Source organism: Oratosquilla oratoria, chromosome 39, assembly GCF_046742065.1.
Source record: "Oratosquilla oratoria isolate Oo_2021 chromosome 39, ASM4674206v1, whole genome shotgun sequence".
NCBI lineage: Eukaryota > Metazoa > Arthropoda > Malacostraca > Stomatopoda > Squillidae > Oratosquilla > Oratosquilla oratoria.
Window position 1 is genome coordinate 12,128,309 of NC_134815.1, and position 19,035 is coordinate 12,147,343.

The 19,035-nt window shown below is 38.2% G+C and overlaps 1 protein-coding gene across 1 annotated transcript in view; it reads right to left on the reverse strand.

Annotated features, from left to right (window-relative positions):
* Nucleotides 1-18,360, reverse strand: part of LOC143020152 (major facilitator superfamily domain-containing protein 6-like) — a 50,616-nt gene extending 32,256 nt beyond the window's left edge. The window contains exons 1-8 of the mRNA XM_076176311.1: nucleotides 18,321-18,360; nucleotides 13,975-14,130; nucleotides 11,387-11,509; nucleotides 10,485-10,705; nucleotides 6,883-6,987; nucleotides 6,076-6,363; nucleotides 5,578-5,710; nucleotides 621-706 (exon numbers count right to left, since the gene is read on the reverse strand). Of these exons, the coding sequence (XP_076032426.1) occupies nucleotides 621-706; nucleotides 5,578-5,710; nucleotides 6,076-6,363; nucleotides 6,883-6,987; nucleotides 10,485-10,705; nucleotides 11,387-11,509; nucleotides 13,975-14,130; nucleotides 18,321-18,360 (1,152 nt within the window). The remainder of the gene's footprint in view (nucleotides 1-620; nucleotides 707-5,577; nucleotides 5,711-6,075; nucleotides 6,364-6,882; nucleotides 6,988-10,484; nucleotides 10,706-11,386; nucleotides 11,510-13,974; nucleotides 14,131-18,320) is intronic.
* Between the last annotated feature and the right edge of the window lie 675 nt (nucleotides 18,361-19,035).

A 19,035-nucleotide genomic window follows, 5' to 3' on the forward strand; every position in this document is an offset into this window, starting at 1 on the left:
AATAATACTCTGGGTCGATACATACTGCCAACTACGACCCAGAGTGTCATTCCTCTGAAGAAGCTGCTGTAAAGCGAAACTGGTTAAGAACAAACTCAATAATCGGATCAAAACCCTTGTTTCCCCCTTCCACCTGTCTCATATAATGTATATACATACATATATATATATATATATATATATATATATATATGTGTGTGTGTGTGTGTGTGTGTGTGTGTGTGTGTGTGTGTGTGTGTGTGTGTGTGTGTGTGTGTGTGTGTGTGTGTGTGTGTGTGTGTATACTGTATATACACACAAATTTGCCAACCCGCCCGCGGGTATTTTACGAATGTAACTAGTTGAGTGTTGTCATGTGTAGCAGCTAATATATCAGATGTTGTTGTGGTCGACGCAGTCGTGACTTTTTTTTTTTTTTTATTGAAACTATTGAACGTTTTTTTTTTTTTTTTTTTTGAAGGACTGGTCTTTGATTTTAATAGCTATACAGATTCAGTTTCCTGAATACTCGTCAGTTCCTGAGGAAATCCTCAACATTTTCGCTGCGTTTTCTTTTATTAATGTCAGTCGGCTGTCGTTGTGTAGATAAATAATAAGAGAAGAATTTCTTGCATTCTTACGCTGAGTTGGATCTTGAAGAGCATGGCCATGCCCAAAAGGAGAAAGGCATCCCCGATGTAGAAGGCTGGCATGTAATCCGTCTTACCTTCAGGAATGTGAATAATGCCGATTAGGAACAAAGTGGACCACAGCCAGGAAAAAACAACAACAACTCAATGAATAAATAAATACAGGAACACATAAATATAACACCCATGACGACCTTAAGGGATAAGAGCAATTTGTATGGTTCCCAGTTTTATATTTATAACATATGTGTCGGTGCATTTGTATGTGTGTTTGAGTGTGTATTTACCTAGTTGTATTTACCTACTTGTATTTTACGGGAAGGGGAGCTTAGCTCGTGGTGTCCCGTCTTCATATCTCAGTTTATCTAAACTGTTTTTAAATTCATGAATTGTCTTTGCACACACCACTTTTTCGTCTAACCTTTTCCAGATGGGAAAAGCTGTTCTTTTTCAGGTCCCTTCTATAACTGTCTTTCTTGATTTTCTCTCCATGTCCTCTTCTATGTCTTCTATCCCATTTTATTAGATCCTCTCTATCAGTAGTTTATATGCCTTTCATGATTCTGTAAATAGTTATCAAGTCTCCTCTCTCTCTTCTTTGTTCTAATGTCTGTAGTTCAAGTTTTGTTAGTCTCTCTTCATGTGGTAGTTCTGAGAGTGTTGGTGCTAGTTTTGTAATTTTGTATTCTTTCAAGTTTTGTTATACGATTTTTTGTACTTGGTGACCACATCGTCGCTGCATATTCCAATCCTGGTCTTATCAAAGTAACTAGTATTTTCTTCACCATTTCTTCGTCCAGGTATGTAAATGCCACTTTGATTGTTCATATTAAATTATAAGTTTCTCCAAAAATTTTGTTTATATGTTTCTCAGGGGACATATTATAATAATGACTCCCAGGTCCTTCTCATTTTCTACTTTTTTTATTTCTTCTTCTCCCAATTTATATGACACCACTATTCTTTTTTTGCTTCTTCCAAATTTCATTATACTACACTTCTTAGTATTGAATTCCATCTCCCACTTCCTACTCCATTCCCATACTTTATTGAGATCACTCTGTAGCGACTCACAATCTTCTTCAGTGTTCACTTTTTTCAACAACTTTGCATTATCCGCAAAGAAGCTCATATAACTTTCAATTCCTTCATCCACATCATTAATATATATAGCAAACATTATTGAGGCCAGAACTGTTCCTTGTGGAACACCACTTATCACTTCATCCCAATTAGAGTGTTTCTCTCTTATCACTACTCTCATTTTTCTTTCATGCAAGGATTCTTCCATCCAATTCAATAGTTTGCCCTGTATTCCTGCTGCAGTTTCTAATTTCTTAAGCAACTTCTTATGTGGCACCTTATCAAAAGCTTTTTTCAGGTCTAGAAATGCACAATCAGCCCATCCATCTCTTTTTTGTATTACATCTAGTAGCCTTGAATAGAAACACATTAAGTTTGTGACGCATGACCGTCCTTGTCTAAATCCAAATTACCTTGGATTTAGTACTTTTTTTTTCCAAATGTTTTACCCATCTAGTTTTGATCATTCTTTCACAGATTTTAGCTATCGTACTTGTTAGAGAGACCAGTCTATAGTTAGTAGGGTCTTCCTTGTTTCCCCCTTTATATATTGGTACTATATTTGCTCTTTTCCAATCTTCTGGAACTTTTCCCTCTTACAATGAACTGTTTATTAGGTTATGTATTTTGTTATTTCATTCCTGCATTCCCTCAAAATCCAGTTTGTCATTTCATCCGGTCCATGCAATTTTCTGACATCGAGATTACTCAAGTGTTTCATTATTTCATTTCTTGATATTTCTATATCTTTCATAGGGGGAACTCTCTCCTCCCATTCGATATCACTAGGTTGTATGTTCTCCCTTGTAAACACCGATTTAAAATGCTTATTCATAATTTCTGCCATTTCTATTTCCTCTGTGTATTCGACTCCTCCTTGTAGTTTCTCTAATTCTTGTTTGCCTTTCAGTTTGTTATTTACAAATCTGTAAAATAGTTTTGGTTGATCTTTACATTTTTCTATGACATCTTTTTCGTATTTTCTCTTTTCTTCTCTGCGCACTTGTATATACTTATTTCTATAACTAGTATATATTGTTCATTTTTCAGGTTTTTGTATTTTTTCCATTTTATCCAAGCTTTATCTCTTTTGTCTTTTAACTCCGTACATCTTTTGTTGTACCAGCACTTTACATATCCTTTTTCTTGCTTTTATCTTGGCACATACTTTTCCACTCCTTCTTTATAAACTTTTGTCAAAATACTCCATTTCTCTTCTACTGTTGTTTCCTCCTTGTGTATCCTTTACCAGTCAGCTTTTTTAAAGAATACTTTTATTTTGTCAAAGTTTATTTTTTCATACATCAATCTTCCTTTTCTATATTGTTCGTTTTTTCATGTATTTTTCCTCGTTTAGTTCCAGTTCAACCAATGTGTGGTCACTTTTATTTATTGGTATTTTATATTCGATCTTGTCCACTATTTCGGGTTCTGATGTGATTATTAGGTCCACTCTCGATGGTTCTTCCTCATTTCTATACCTAGTATTCTCTTGTATCTATTGTGTCATTGTATGTTCAATAATCATATCAAGTAATACATTTCCCCATTGGTCATCTGCACCCTTCACTGTCATCTCTTCCCAGCAGATTTCTTTACAATTAAAGTCACCCATTATAATCATTCGTCCTCCATCTTCCATTATCTTAGTGATATCCTGGTGTCTTCTAACATATTTTTGTTCTCTCTCTCTTCCCATGAAGCCGTTTTAGGAGGCACATAATTTACTACAAACTTCCTGCTCTTCCTATCCTTGTCCTCCACTTTCATCGTAATCATCTCTACTCTATTCTTTCTATATGTGACATTCTTCACATTTATATCCTTCTTAGTCAAGAACATAACTCCACCCCCTTGTTTTACCTCTGTTTTTTAATCCAATAATTATATGCACCATGTCCTACACTGTTGGGTGGTAATGGACCTTTCAATTTTGTCTCTACAATTCCCATTATGTCCGGTTCTTTTTCCTTCAGGTAATCATTCAGTTCGTTCAAGCTCGTTATTAATCCATCTATATTTGTGCAAGACACTTTTAATTTTCTGCTACTTCCATCCTGTTTTCTGTTTCCCTTCCGTTTTTCTCTGCTATGAACCATTTCCTCACTTTCATATTCACTACTCTCCAATAGAATTTCTCTTTTTCTGTCTCTGTTCTTTTCTCTTTTTTTTTTTTTTTTCTTTAGCTTCTGGTCTTTTTGATTTCTCATCCTCTCTTTCCTCTTTATTCATTTCTCTTTTTATCCATACCTGTTCAAATTGCTCACTGTCTGCTAGTTTCCCTGTTTTTTTGCTAAGATATTCTCTGCTGTCGTTTGTGACCTGAATTTAAATTTAATTGGTCTGGTCTTATCAGTTTTGTATTTCCGAAACCTATACATTTCTTCTATTTGTTTCTCTATTTCTGGTTCATCTTCTTGAACTACTTCTAATAACTTATTTACTTTTCCTTTTCCTCCTTTATTCCTGTAGTCCTATTTAGATTATACTTCTCTTCCATCCCTAATATAATTATACATTTCTTTTTATCTGCTAAGTCTCTTACTGTATTTTCCTTCTCCCTCATCACTTTAATAACTGTGCCTTCAGTTTGTTTCTTCATATGTTGTTTCACTATATCTCTAAATTCAATTTTGTTATTCTTCTGAACCTTTTTCCAAACACTTACTTCTTTTGTTATGGACTCTTTATTTTCTTTATTATTCCTCTTTAATTCCTCATTCTCTTCCTTTACTTCTCTTAACTGTCTCTTTAATTCTTCTACTTCTTTAGTTAGATTTTGCTTCTCTTTTCTTAGTTCTTCCAGTTTATCAACTTTCTCTACAACTAGAGTTAATTGGTCACATCTAACCTTCCATTCTTCGTTCATTTTTTTTTCTTCTAGTTTTATGTTCCTATGTTCTTGTGTGTGTGTGTGTGTGTGTGTGTGTGTGTGTGTGTGTGTGTGTGTGTGTGTGTGTGTGTGTGTGTGTGTGTGTGTGTGTGTGTGTGTGTGTGTTTCCAGCTATTTCCCTCCCAAAAGAGCTCAGAGTTCATAATGACCGATCTATGGGTAATGCTGTGACCTTACACGCACGCACACACACCCAACTCCCCGCCCACCGAGAATTGAAGTAACAACTCGCAGCGCAGTGATACTAAAATTATTTCAGCCCTGGGTGGGATTCATGTATTTACCTAGTTGTATTTTACGGGAAGGGGAGCTATCCTCGTGTGTTCCGTCTTTATATCCCGTTTTATCTAGACTGTTTTTAAATTCGTGTATCGTTTTTGCACACACCACATTTTCATCTAACTTGTTCCAAACGTCTATTACCCTATGGGGAAAGCTGTTCTTTTTCAGGTCTCTTCTATAATTGTCTTGATTTTCTTTCCGTGTCCTCTTGTATTTCTACTATCCCATTTTATTAGATCCTCTCTATCAATAGTTTCTATGCCTTTCATGATTCTATAAATAGTTATCAAGTCTCCTCTCTCTCTTCTTTGCTATGTTTGTGTGTGTGTGTGTGTGTGTGTGTGTGTGTGTGTGTGTGTGTGTGTGTGTGTGTGTGTGTGTGTGTGTGTGTGTGTGTGTGATTCACCATGGTTTTTTGGATTTGGATCACGTGTTGGACTCGTGGTCGACAGCTATTTCCCTCCCGGAAGAGAGCTCAGAGCTCGTATGACCGATCTATGGGTAATGCTTTGACCTTACACGCACACACACACCCAACTCCCCGCCCACGTGTGTGTGTGCGTGCGTGCGTGTGTGTGTGTGTGTGTGTGTGTGTGTGTGTGTGTGTGTGTGTGTGTGTGTGTGTGTGTGTGTGTGTGTGTGTGTGTGTGTGTGTGTGTACGCAAAACGGATGACAAATGTGTTGCTGACCTACGTAGACGGACCATCGATCAATGACGATGCCGGCGATGAGTGGGATGACGCCGAGGCCCAGCATCGTCATGACGCGCTGCTTGCCGAAGGCTCCTCCGTGTTTTTTCAGCATGGCCAGCGTGAGAGCGTCCTGTGGCAGGAGAAAGACAGAGGTCATGTCTGTGTTAGAGAGTACGCTGGAATCCGGTGACCCAGATTCTCAAAAAATAAAAAAAAATAAAAATGAAAATAAAAATAACGATCGTAAGGTCTGCCCTAATTTTTACTTCTCATTGAACCACTGTAGCAGTTACATTGATATTATACAATAGGACTCAGCCGAAATACCCAGGTGGCAGGTAATTGCAGTTAAAGATTACAATGATGTATTAAAATGAATCTCGAAAGGTGGGGAGTCCAACGCTTGTGAATACAGGTTTGGTAGAGTCTGAAGAGGCAATTGAAAATATGCACATGGAAGTGTGCTACACGACACACACACACACACACACACACCATCATAGTGAAGGACGACGACAAGAAGAGGGTGCCCACAAGACGGAGGGCGAAGTAGGTCCAGAAAGTGTTGAGGACGAACCCTCCGGGCGGGGTCTCTTCAGTCGGCTCACACTCCAGTCCTCCAACGACGTCGCACTGAAGGGTGCATAGTGTCCCGTTCCTCGATTGTTCGTCAGGTACGGAGGGGCAGGTCAGGTCATCGAAGTGAGTCTTGTTGAAGAGAGGTTGTACACGAGCGAGGTCGCCTGTTTCAGGTTCAGACCAAAACGTCGCGTTCAATTCCACCTGTAAGGTACAGAATTCGGCTCCATTGAATGCATAATGTCCTTCTCGTCAGTGTTGCAGTGTGCTACTTTACTCAGTGTCGGGGGTGTCACAATGTTGGGAATTACGCGTTCAGACCAAGTAAGTTTTCACGTGTTACAAAGGATTACAAAGGCGGAGCATGCCGACAGGAGACCTTTTGGTCTATATCAAGGTCGGATGCGAAAAAATTATAATAATGATACAGATAAATAAATAAAAACCATAATAAAGTAAATGATAATGAATAAGATAAATGCAAACAAAAAGGTAATAGTAAATAATAATAAATTCACATATAACTAATAATAAATGAGAATCAAGCAAATAATAATAAACAGACAAATGATAACAAAACAAATAAGTAAGTTAAAATAAGTCTAAGACGCTATCTCTAGAGCTAAATAGATAATTATCGTAACTACATCCTAGCAACCGGCACGTGATTTTATTCTTGAAGCAGCCGCCAGGCGATTTTATTCATTTGGGGAATGCACTTACTCCTTCGGTGACGTTGATCTGAATGCAGAGGGTGTCTTCGTCCGAGTGGAGGCAAAGGGAGGTCTCGTTCAGCGGCGGCACACCGTCACAGGCGAACAGACACCTCTGTAGATTAGTTTCAAACGTTAGGTGCAGCCATGCAGTCGAAGATGAAAACAATTAGATATTATACGAATGAATAATAAATAAAGATAAACAAATTATCCAATTAATTAAAACATGTATTGCGTTGTACAAGTGTGAGCCTTTTTTAATCAGTACCATAGTGATTCAGGTAATTTAGAGGTGAGGTGAAGAAAATGAGTGTAAGTTAAAAACAGGATATTAACGAGTCGATATAACGGTACTGACAACATGCGTCTCTTAATGAAGTTTAGATTAAATTCAAACCAAATCTTACTGTATACACGTTTTTAGCCGGTACTTATAACTGCTATGTACCAATTATAATTGTTAACAATAGTACATTTACCACTGATCTAGATATAACTGGATCACGGATCGGTGTCGAGATTATGAGGTCGGCGGCAGCCATGATGTTAGTACCAAAACAGTCACGCCACGCGATCACTGATCTGATACAGTTACAGTTCTCGGCAGCTTTCGCTCCCATATACATATTCAACGATCATTTTACAATGCCAACTTGTGCTGCATCCAACTGCACCAATCGGAGAAAAGGTGGATGTGAGCAGTCCTTCCACTCGTAAGTAAATTAAGGTTTTATTTCCCAAAACATCCCGATACCCATCAACAAATGATGCGGCCATCAGGAGCCATAAAATGTTGCCCACCAACTGTTTTGTTAGGTGTTGTCATGTTAATGCTATGTATTTATTATCTGTAAGAAATAGATCTAGCAGCAACTCATTTGTCACGAATGTAATCGTGGCAATAGCAGGATAGATATTTATCATTTGAAAATATCTTATAAGGCTCAAACGCTGTCCAGAGCTGTGTAGCTGTATAGAACCAGTTGTTCTTCCTGATTACATGTGTAGTCTTTTTCTATATTGTGAAGTATGAGGAATTCATATTAGATGGGCTGAATTACTATTCGGGGCCCGTTCAAAAATGATGTAACGTTTTTTCTGGTGAAATTCGACACCCCCCACCTCATGTAACATTGCGTAACACTGGGCGTTACACCTCCCTGTATTACATAACACTGATTACAACTAATTACAACTCGGCACCCCCATCAAGTGTAGGCCAGATCCGCCAAACACCCCTCCCCCTTGACTTCTCACCAAAAAATACTCATTTTTATTTGTCCTGTGTGAAATTGTTTACGATTGCATCAAAGAATGAAACATGGTATGATGTTTTTGGATTTTTTTGCTCGATATTTATTGCTCGATCTATTAAGGATATGCTATTTCAGCGCATAATTTATGACATAAATTAATAAATAAATATAAATAACCATTATTAGCGTTGCGTAGCACTGTTGAAAACACCCCCACACAAAATGTCCTGAAATCTGCACCCCCGGGACAAAATGTCCCCAATATTTAGGACACAAGGTCTCCATTTTTTTCAACAAATATTGATTTTTATCAACTGTTTATACATTTTGGGTCATAGTTAATTGTGGTTTTATAACAACCCTTAAATTCAGGAGAATCTCTATATATAAACACAAAGTACAATAATATTTGACATTTGATATTTTATTAAATATCTTATACACGACCCAACCCATCAATCTATGAGCCAATTGTGTAAGCAAACGTTTCAGAAATGTCAATTGTATTTAGCTAGATACAATGTCAATTGTATTTAGCCTAGACGTTGGGCTGGCCACCTTCATTCCGCAAATTATGAGTACAATTACAGCATACAATTATGCTTTATTGAACTTATATTGTATGCCTATAAAAAGAAAATAAAGTTAAAAACCAAAAATTCACCACTCACTTTTGTTAACGAATTTCCAAAATAACTTGTAATCGTACTTACTGTTATTTTTACCTATGTGCATTACTTTGCATTTACTTGTTAAATTTCATTAGCCACTTTTCAGACCATTGCTGTAATTTATTTAAATCTTCATTCCGCAAATTATGAGTACAATTACAGCACACAATTATACTTTATTGAACTTATATTGTATGCCTATAAAAAAAAAATCAAGTTAAAAACCAAAAATTCACCAAAAAACATATAAAGTAAAACACATCTGACAAATTTTTAGAAAAAAAAAATTGAGGACATTTTGACCACCCACCTAGGCCGTTGGGGACATTTTGTCCCAGAGATGCAGATTTCAGGACATTTTGTCCGGGGACCTTTTGTCCGAGGACCTTTTGTCCGGCACCACTAGCGTTACATACTCTTTGAATGGCCCCTTACATGTTCACCACTTTAATGCGATATTTTACTATTTGAAACAATTTAGATCATAGATATGGCAATTTCTCTATCTTTCCACATGTTCGACACACCCCGGATTCTAACCACATCGTCAATTTGATCAAGTGTATCGTCACGTGCTTCTGCAAAATCAGGCTCCATCATATCTCCAAATTGTATTCTCAAAAAGTAACCGGTGTCAAAGTGAGGAAGGAGTTATCAAAACTTGTTTTATTCAAGCACCAATAACGATAAGCAGTACAGTAATCAAATGTTATAGGGATATTTATTCCGTTAAATGCTAGTATAGATCTACTGTATTATTATCCCTATAATATTTTGACTATATATCATTATCCCATTTGTTGTCTGTGTAACATTCCCATGAAGTTATAATATATACTGGAATTATAATTTGTCAGTGCCAACTCATCCATATACATGCACAAGTTTATGTATATAAATGGTTATTTCTGCTAGAGGTAATAGATATCAATATATTCTTTTATTGTGATGATGCTATTTTGATATACACCTTGTATATGTATGTACGTACGTATGTATGTATATGGAAGGCCCAACAGCGACGAATTGTGTGGCCATTATATACCCAATCATGCTTGGATCACAGGCCACGAGAGTAACACGACAGCTCCCATGACACTGATCTAAAAATGGTGTTATATAGATCAGTGTCCCATGACCGGCGGAGCGGTTCACACTTGCTGTTTTGGTACTTCCATTATGGCGGCCATGTCCCGCCTGCCCGCCTCACTCCTGGGGCAGCCCACGGCCCGTATACGCTATCCAGGTGTTATATAGATCAGTGACATTTACCTACACCCTTCAGGAGGGTGCAATGTCGATTCTTAATTTACGACATGGCTAAGATTTTACGACCTCGTAGACTTCTTCATATCGTCTAAATTCGACGTAAGGAAATTCGCTTGTTACACTTTGCAGACGACGCCGACCATTGACGTAAAAATGGTGATTCCAATTTTATCACTGCAAACACTCGAAGGGTCCATGGTTTACCGTACCTATCCTTCGTTTCAAAGAATTTGATACATTTCTATAAACATTTTTTCATATCATTAAAGAATGCTATTTCTAATAAAAATATATTAACATAACCCCGAAAATGTATTTCTATAATTCTGATGTATCACGGACCAGGCTTGGTTGTCCGCAAATAATACCTTACAGAAATAAAACGTAAACATTCGAATAAGGATTCTACAGACCTCAAGTCTTAGGAGAGTAGTAACGTTGTTTGGCACTAGGCAGCCGGCACCGTCCTTCCAAGCCAGACTGTAACCCTCTGGGTGGCACTGGAAACCCAGGGTCCCGCTTGGCACAGTGGGCATAGGCGGCACGTAGAGTAGCATCGTGTGGAAGATGGCCGTCAGGACCATGTTGACCATGAGAACCAAGCTGTAGCGTCCGAACCTGTCCGCCAGAAGACCTGGGAAAAGGACAGCAAGCAGTACTTGTTATTAAGGTTTTCAGGATTACAAAATAAATAGAACTATCTATCATGAATTTCTGAAATAAAATAAAAAACTATAAATGGGAAAGAAAAGCTTTAAAATCTAAGAAATCTGAATCTCTGATACCAGAAATATTTTTTCTCGTCGTTTTCGTTCCTAATGTCGGAATATTTGTGACAAATTTATCCATTTGTTTTTTAATTCATTTTTTTTATTTGGTTGTTACTTATCTATTATTCATTTGTTCAGCTCTTTATCTCTTTCATTTTATTAATTTTTTTATTCACTCGTTCATTCGTTCATCCTTCCTTTATTTCATCTCACTGTGCCTTTGTGGTTCTGAGTTGTTTGTTGTCTTGAGAAACTCTACCCTTGGAACTAGCCTTATACGACCCTTCGGCAACCCCTGGACACCCACATTCTATCAGCCAGTCTCTCAATCAGGAGAAAATTAACACAGGAGAGGACTTTAAAGTTTCAGAGACTATTAGGATATTAATCTTCCTACAAATTGCAATTATATAGATTCTACGATTTATAATCTTCAGGATATTACACTTCATAATTATTTAACTTTTGAGTAACATTCTGAAATGTGGTGAAAAGGGTGTCGGGGGCAACGACGGTTGAGAATCATTGCTTTCAGTAGTCCTTACCTGCGATAGGTGGCCCCAAGAGTGAGGACACAGGCAGTACGGCGTAGATGATGGCGATTTCCTCCACCGTGATTCCAAGAGATTGCATGTGAAGTGTCAGGAAGGGCAGGTACGCCGCTACACCTGAAGTTGGCCAAGAGAAATTCATTCACATCAGTGAAACTCCTAAAAGGAGAAAATATATCTCACAGTATTCAAATCACCGTTATCTTCGAAATCGTACGTGAACAATGCCATATAAAGAATGAATCGAAATTAATCGTGTGACCATTTGTTTTCAGAATTGTGATTATGTTTATTTGTTAATTCGCAGCCAGTCACATCGTGATGTGGACAGCCTCCACTTTGGTAGGGAATATAAGGGAGACCCTAGATCTGTTGGTGTTTTCTCTTCTGCTACATAGTATAATAAGGGTTGGAGTTCATCCCTTGGAAGACATCTAGAGAAGAAAAACTAAAGTTCTATGTTAACAATGTTCATATGTACGACATATTATATATGTATATATATAGATATATATGTATATACATATGTATATATATATACATATACATACATACATACATACATACATATACCAAGGCTTCTTCCCCCTTACAAGGGGGGTAACCAAAAAGAAAAAGGCATAAAATCATTCCCACCCATTCCATCCCTGAATACACTCCACTCCCCTCCACCCTCCCTCTTATCTGAGCACCTCCTGAATGACGGGTCATCCCTGCACCTTGTCCACTGCCCTGGGTCAGAAGCAGTGTCGAAAGACACAGCACATCCACAGCAAGGCCGCTTCATTAAATCGGCGACCCCCCCTCTCCGTCCCCCCCATTGCATAAAATGAGAGGACGGGGAGAAATCCCATCGGGCTGCGTCAAATTTTGCTCACACATACTACCTCACCCCCCATCCCCCCGCCCATTCCACATCATGCAATCACAACATCATCCATATACAACCATTCTCCATTCACCCCTGTCTTCTGTCCTCTCCCGTCCGCGATTTTTTTTCCCCACGAGACTTCTGGACCACAATATTAACTCAATTGCATTACAGCCAATCAGAACGCACCTGACTTTCATACGTCAGGCATCATACGCGTTTACGTTTCGGATGAATAGAGGGAAGAGGGGAAGCGGTCATAGCAGAAATTTAAAAACATTTTTCATGTGCAGAATTATCATATCATTCCCCTATAGTAGCATCACCTTGTTGCCATGCCCCTTCACTACGGGCCACATCGCACGTCTGGCAGCATTAGCTTTCACCCGTGAATTTTGATAACCATAGAAAATATGATGAAACCAGTTTGTTTAGAGAGTATGGGGGTCACGCAGGCACGACTACAATAAATATAATCAAGAGAGCCCATATCGGCATCCTCGCGTACACACTTGCAATCCTCTTGACGCCCACGTAGGCGTCATCTTATGGAAGTGACTAGGGCGTGAAAGTTTGGGTTGTACACAGCCGTTCGGGACTTTTCGTACTCTGGTTACTCGTGCCAAACGTATTTCTACAACACACATAGAAATGTATAAATAGCGTGATATATCGCGAGACTTGCACAAGGCATCCAGTGTCTGCAAAGGCCCAAGCTATGGGGGGGGGGGGGGGTACAAGGAATCTGGTGTGTGTGTGTGTGTGTGTGTGTGTGTGTGTGTGTGTGTGTGTGTGTGTGTGTGTGTAACTTATTCAATAATAAGAGATGACTTATACAATAGTACAAATTCATCTTGAAATAGAAAAGAAAAGTTATGGAATGTATATTGTGGTAATAATCAGTCGTTTGACTACAGCTGTAGTGTAAACATTGTTTGATATTTACGCGCGAAAACTCTTCTTCCTTTTTTTTAAGCGCAAAAACGTTTATCGCCGTGATGGAGTTAAATATTAAAATTATCCCTGCACTACTGGAGAAGATAACACAAGAAGCGCTTTGGGATGTAAGGCATCCCGATTATACTAAGAAATAATAATATAATTTCTCTCTCTGGGTCAACCCTCCAGTTGCTGTTCATTGTAGATGACAAACCCCAGAAAACATCTCAGCTGCCTAGCAGTCGTTAATCCATGTGTGTGTTTGCGCGCGCGCGTGTGTAAGAGATGCCAAGATCGTCAAATATACATTTTTAGAAAGATTGCGTGTCGTTCAAAGTTTTTGGAGTAAAATGTTTGAGAAGCTGGCATAGCGTATGCTCTGCCAATGGGAGTTCCCCATTCTGGATAGAGTGTGGGACATGGTGTAGTTTCTTTTACGTGATTGGCGGGAACATCTCTAACCCGCGTCTGGTGACCCGCGTCACCACTCGTTCAAAGACAGGGTTGGATGGACGAAAGCTAAGGTTGGATTTCAAGCATTCCGTTGATAGTTTAAGCGTAACGGCATCAAACGAACTTGGCGAACTGCAAACATACGTGCGTATAAAGCCTTACTACCAGATTCCATTTGTGAGTGCACCTCAGGATTCAAAGGAGCTCCCTCACTTGATACAAGCTCGTTACCGCTGAGCCACTCAAGCCTCATAAGAATTAAGTCGAACAGTTTAACAGCGTGATGAGAGGGCAAGTGTAATTTTAATTTGACTCTTACCCCCGGTAAACATAAAGATGATAACTTTGATGGGGAGAAGTTTTCGGTCGATACGGAACTCCTTCTTGAGGGTCTCCCAACAGCTTTTATTTTCCTGGAAGTCATCTTCGACCTCTTTCTGGTCTTTGGGCGGGGCGTAGCCATTCTTTGACGTACCTGCAACATAAAGTAATGATTGAATCACGAAAGTTCATGGTGAGCTGATGTCTTCTATGCATCCATGAAGGAAGAAAAAAATACACACATGAACAATCAAACACGAAAGGATAAGTACACACACACGCACGCACACACACACTCATACACGCACGCACATGCACACGTACTTCATGGCACAGTGGTAGAGTGGATATCAACGACGTGGATATCAACGACGAGGGAGTACCTTTTTGAATTTATAGGAAAGGGGAAAGTTCGTGGTGTAGTGGGAAGGCGATGAAAAAGGAGAAGAGAAGGGATTACGAAGGAAATGAGGAAGGAGAAGACTGGGTTCCAGGAGGCCAAACGCCTTGTAAATAAACGGAGGCCGGATGATTTTGGTGAAGAAGAAGGGATTAGCAAAAATGTAAATATTAGAAATATAGATAAAAGCAGCACAATGGAAGGTGAAGATAATAATTTCTATGGATTTAATGAGGGGGGGATACCAACCTCCCCCGATTAGCAAGCCTAGAGGAAAAAATTGAGAAAATGACCGAACATTGGGAGAGTAGGTTTGGTGAACTTATACGGATTGCGCAGAGAGTTGAAAATTTGGAAGAATTAGAGAAGGTGGACAAAAACCTAACTAAAGAAATAGAAGAATTAAAAAGACAGTTAAGAAAAGTAAAAGATGAAAATGAGGAATTAAAGAGGAATAATAAAGAGAGTAAAGGGTTCATAACAAAAGAAGCACAGGGTTGGAAGAAAATCCAAGAGAACAACAAAATTGTATCTAATGATATAGTGACACAACAGATGAAAGAACAAACTGAAAACACAGTTATTAAAGTGATGAGAGAGAAGGATAATATAGTAAGAGACTTAGCAGATAAAAAGAAATGTATAATTATTTTAGGGATGGAAGAGAAGTATAATCTAAATAGGACTACAAGAATAAAGGAGGAAAAGGAAAAAGTAAATAGTATATTAGAAGTAGTTCAAGAAAATGAACCTGAAATAGGAAAACAAATTGAAGAAATATATAGGATTCGGGAAATATGATACAGATAAGACCAGACCAATTGAGGTTAAATTCAGGTCACAAACGACAACAGAGAATATCTTAGCAAAAAAAACAGGGAAACTAGCAGACAGTGAGCAACATAAAAAGGTATGAATAAAAAGAGAAATGAATAAAGAGGAAAGAGAGGATGAGAAATCAAAAAGACTAGAAGCTAAAGAAAAAAAAACGAGGAAAGAACAGAGACAAAAAAAGAGAAATTCTATTGGAGAGTAGTGAATATGAAAGTGAGGAAATGGTTCATAGCAGATAAAAACGGAAGGGAAACAGAAAACAGGATGGAAGTAGCAGAAAATTAAAGGTGTCTTACACAAATATAGATGGATTAATAACAGGCTTCAACGAACTGAATGATTACCTGAAGGAAAAAGAACCGGACATAATGGGAATTGTAGAGACAAAATTGAAAGGTCCACTACCTCCCAACAGTGCAGGACATGGAGCATATAATTGTTGGATAAGAAACAGAGAGGTAAAACAAGGGGGTGGAGTTATGATCCTGACTAAGAAGGATATAAATGTGAGGAATGTCACATATGGAAAGAATAGTGTAGAAATTAATACGATGGATGTGGAAAAGCAGAAAGTTTGTAGTAAATTATGTGCCTCCTAAAACGGCTTCATGGGAAGAGAGAGAACAAAAATATGTTAGAAGACACCAGGATATCACTAAGTAAGATAATGGAAGATGGAGGACGAATGATTATAATGGGTGACTTTAATTGTAAAGAAATCTGCTGGGAAGAGATGACAGTGAAGGGTGCAGATGACCAATGGGGAAATGTATTACTTGATATGATTATTGAACATACAATGACACAATAGATACAAGAGAATACTAGGTATAGAAATATGGAAGAACCATCGAGAGTAGACCTAATAATCACATCAGAACCCGAAATAGTGGACAAGATCGAATATAAAACACCAATAAGTAAAAGTGACCACATATTGGTTGAACTGGAACTAAACGAGAAAAAATACATGAAAAAATAACAATATAGAAAGGGAAGATTGATATATGAAAAAATAAACTTTGACAAAATGAAAAAATTCTTCTAAAAAGCTGACTGGGAAAGAATACACAAGGAGGAAACAATAGTAGAAGAGAAATGGAGTATTTTGACAAAGATTTATAAAAAAAAAAAAAGAGTGGAAAAGTATGTGCCAAGACAAAGCAAGAAAAGGAATATGTAAAGTGCTGGTACAACAAAAGATGTACGGAGTTAAAAGACAAAAGAGATAAAGCTTGGATAAAATGGAAAAAATACAACAAACCTGAAAAATGAACAATATATACTAGTTATAGAAATGAATATATACAAGTGCGCAGAGAAGAAAAGAGAAAATACGAAAAAGATGTAATAGAAAAATGTGAAGATCAACCAAAATTATTTTACAGATTTGTAAACAACAAACTGCAAAGTAAAAAAGAATTAGAGAAACTACGCCAAGGAGGAGTCGAATACACAGAAGAAATAGAAATGTCAGAAATTATGAATAAGCATTTTAAATCGGTGTTTATAAGAGAGAACATACAACCTAGTGATATCGAATGGGAGGAGAGAGTTCCCCCTATGAAAGAGATAGAAATATCAAGAAATGAAATCATGAAACACTTGAATAATCTCGATGTCAGAAAATCGCATGGACCGGATGAAATGGCAAACTAGATTTTGAGAGAATGCAGGAATGAACTAACAGACAAAATACATAACCTAATAAACAGTTCATTGAAAAAAGGAAAGGTTCCAGAAGATTGGAAAAGAGCAAATATAGTACCAATATATAAAGGGGGAAACAAGGAAGACCCTACTAACTATAGACCGGTCTCTCTAACAAGTACGATAGCAAAAATCTGTGAAAGAATTACCAAAACTAGATGGGTAAAGCATTTGGAAAAAAAAAGTACTAAATCCAAGGCAATTTGGATTTAGACAAGGACGATCATGCGTCACAAACTTAATGTGTTTCTAAGATGTAATACAAGAAAGAGATGGATGGGCTGATTGTTCATTCCTAGACCTAAAAAAAAGCTTTTGATAAGGTGCCACATAGTAAGTTGCTTAAGAAATTAGAAACTGCAGCAGGAATACGGGACAAACTGCTGAAGTGGATGGAAGATCTTCTTGCATGAAAGAAAAAAGAGTAGTGATAAGAGAGAAATACTCTAATTGGGATGAAGTGATAAGTTGTGTTCCACAAGGAACGGTTCTGGCCCCAATAATATTTGCTATATATATTAATGATATGGATGAAGAAAGTGAAAGTTATATGAGCCTCTTTGCGGATGATGCAAAATTTTTGAAAAAAGTGAACACTGAAGAAGATTGTGAGTCGCTACAGAGTGATCTCAATAAAGTATGGGAATGGAGTAGAAAAGTGGGAGATGGAATTCAATATTAAGAAGTGTAGTATAATGAAATTTGGAAGAAGCAAAAAAAAGAATAGTGGGATCGTATAAATTGGGAGAAGAAATAAAAAAAAAGTAGAAAATGAGAAGGACCTGGCAGTCATTATTATGAATAATATGTCACATGAGAAGCATATAAACAAAATTTTTGAAGAAACTTATAATTCAATAAGAACAATCAAAGTGGCATTTACATACCTGGATGAAGAAATGGTGAAGAAAATACTAGTTACTTTGATAAACCAAGATTGGAATATGCAGCGACGACCTGGTCACCAAGTACAAAAAAAAAATGTTTAACATAACTTGAAAGAATACAAAGAGAAATTACAAAATTGGCACCAACACTCTCAGAACTATCATATGAAGAGAGACTAGCAAAACTTGAGCTACAGACATTAGAGCAAAGAAGAGAGAGGAGATTTGATAACTATTTATAGAATCATGAAAGGCATAGAAACTATTGATAGAGAGGATTTAATAAAATGGGACAGTAGAAATACAAGAGGACACGGAAAGATAATCAAGAAAGACAGTTATAGAAGATATCTGAAAAAGAACAGCTTTGCCCACAGAGTAATAGACATTTGCACCAAGTTAGATGAGAAAGTGGTGTGTGCAAAAACAATACACGAATTTAAAAAGTGAATCACAATGGCAAAAGCCGACAAGACTGTGAGAATAAACACCTTGTATCGAAGAAATGGTCACCCCGAGATCCACGCCGAAGCAGCTTCTCCAGTTTGACCATCCTTTCCCTCCCCCCGCACAGACCTACCTCACAGAGTGCTGTAACCTCCTTTCCTCCCAGTCCAGCCAGGCTTTCGAGAAAGCCAGAAAATTAGGTTCCCAGCTCCGTGGTATCATGTCCAACTCTCACGCTGAGGCCATTAGAGACGACGTAGCGAGTTTCAACTTCCAACAGAAGGAGAGGCTCGCGCGTCAACTGTCCAGTCTATGTGCCAACAGCCGTTGGAAGAGCATGGGTAGACCAGATATCATCACCAACATCTCCAGCAGGCCGCTGTCCGACATCGAAACTGAAGTGCTCAGCTTGGGACTTGAATTCGCCACCGGCATCCCGAAACCCAACCAGAACATCGACCTCGTCACGAAGAACTACAGGTACAAAGACAGCGAATTCCAGCAGGGCTACATACAAGGACTACTAACCTCGGCACTTTGCGACCCTCCCAATCCTACTTTACCCAAGAGATACTTTCCAGCGTTGGAGGCACTCGCCAAGGACCCCGCCGTCAGGATCACCACCGCGGACAAAGGTGGAGGAGTGGTGGTGATGGACGCATCGTCCTACCTACATAAGATGACTGACCTCCTCAGCGATGAAAATACTTACACCAAAGTCACCCAGGCGAAAGTGGACGTCGAGACAAATAACTTCCTTAAGGCAGCCAGGAGGATTCTT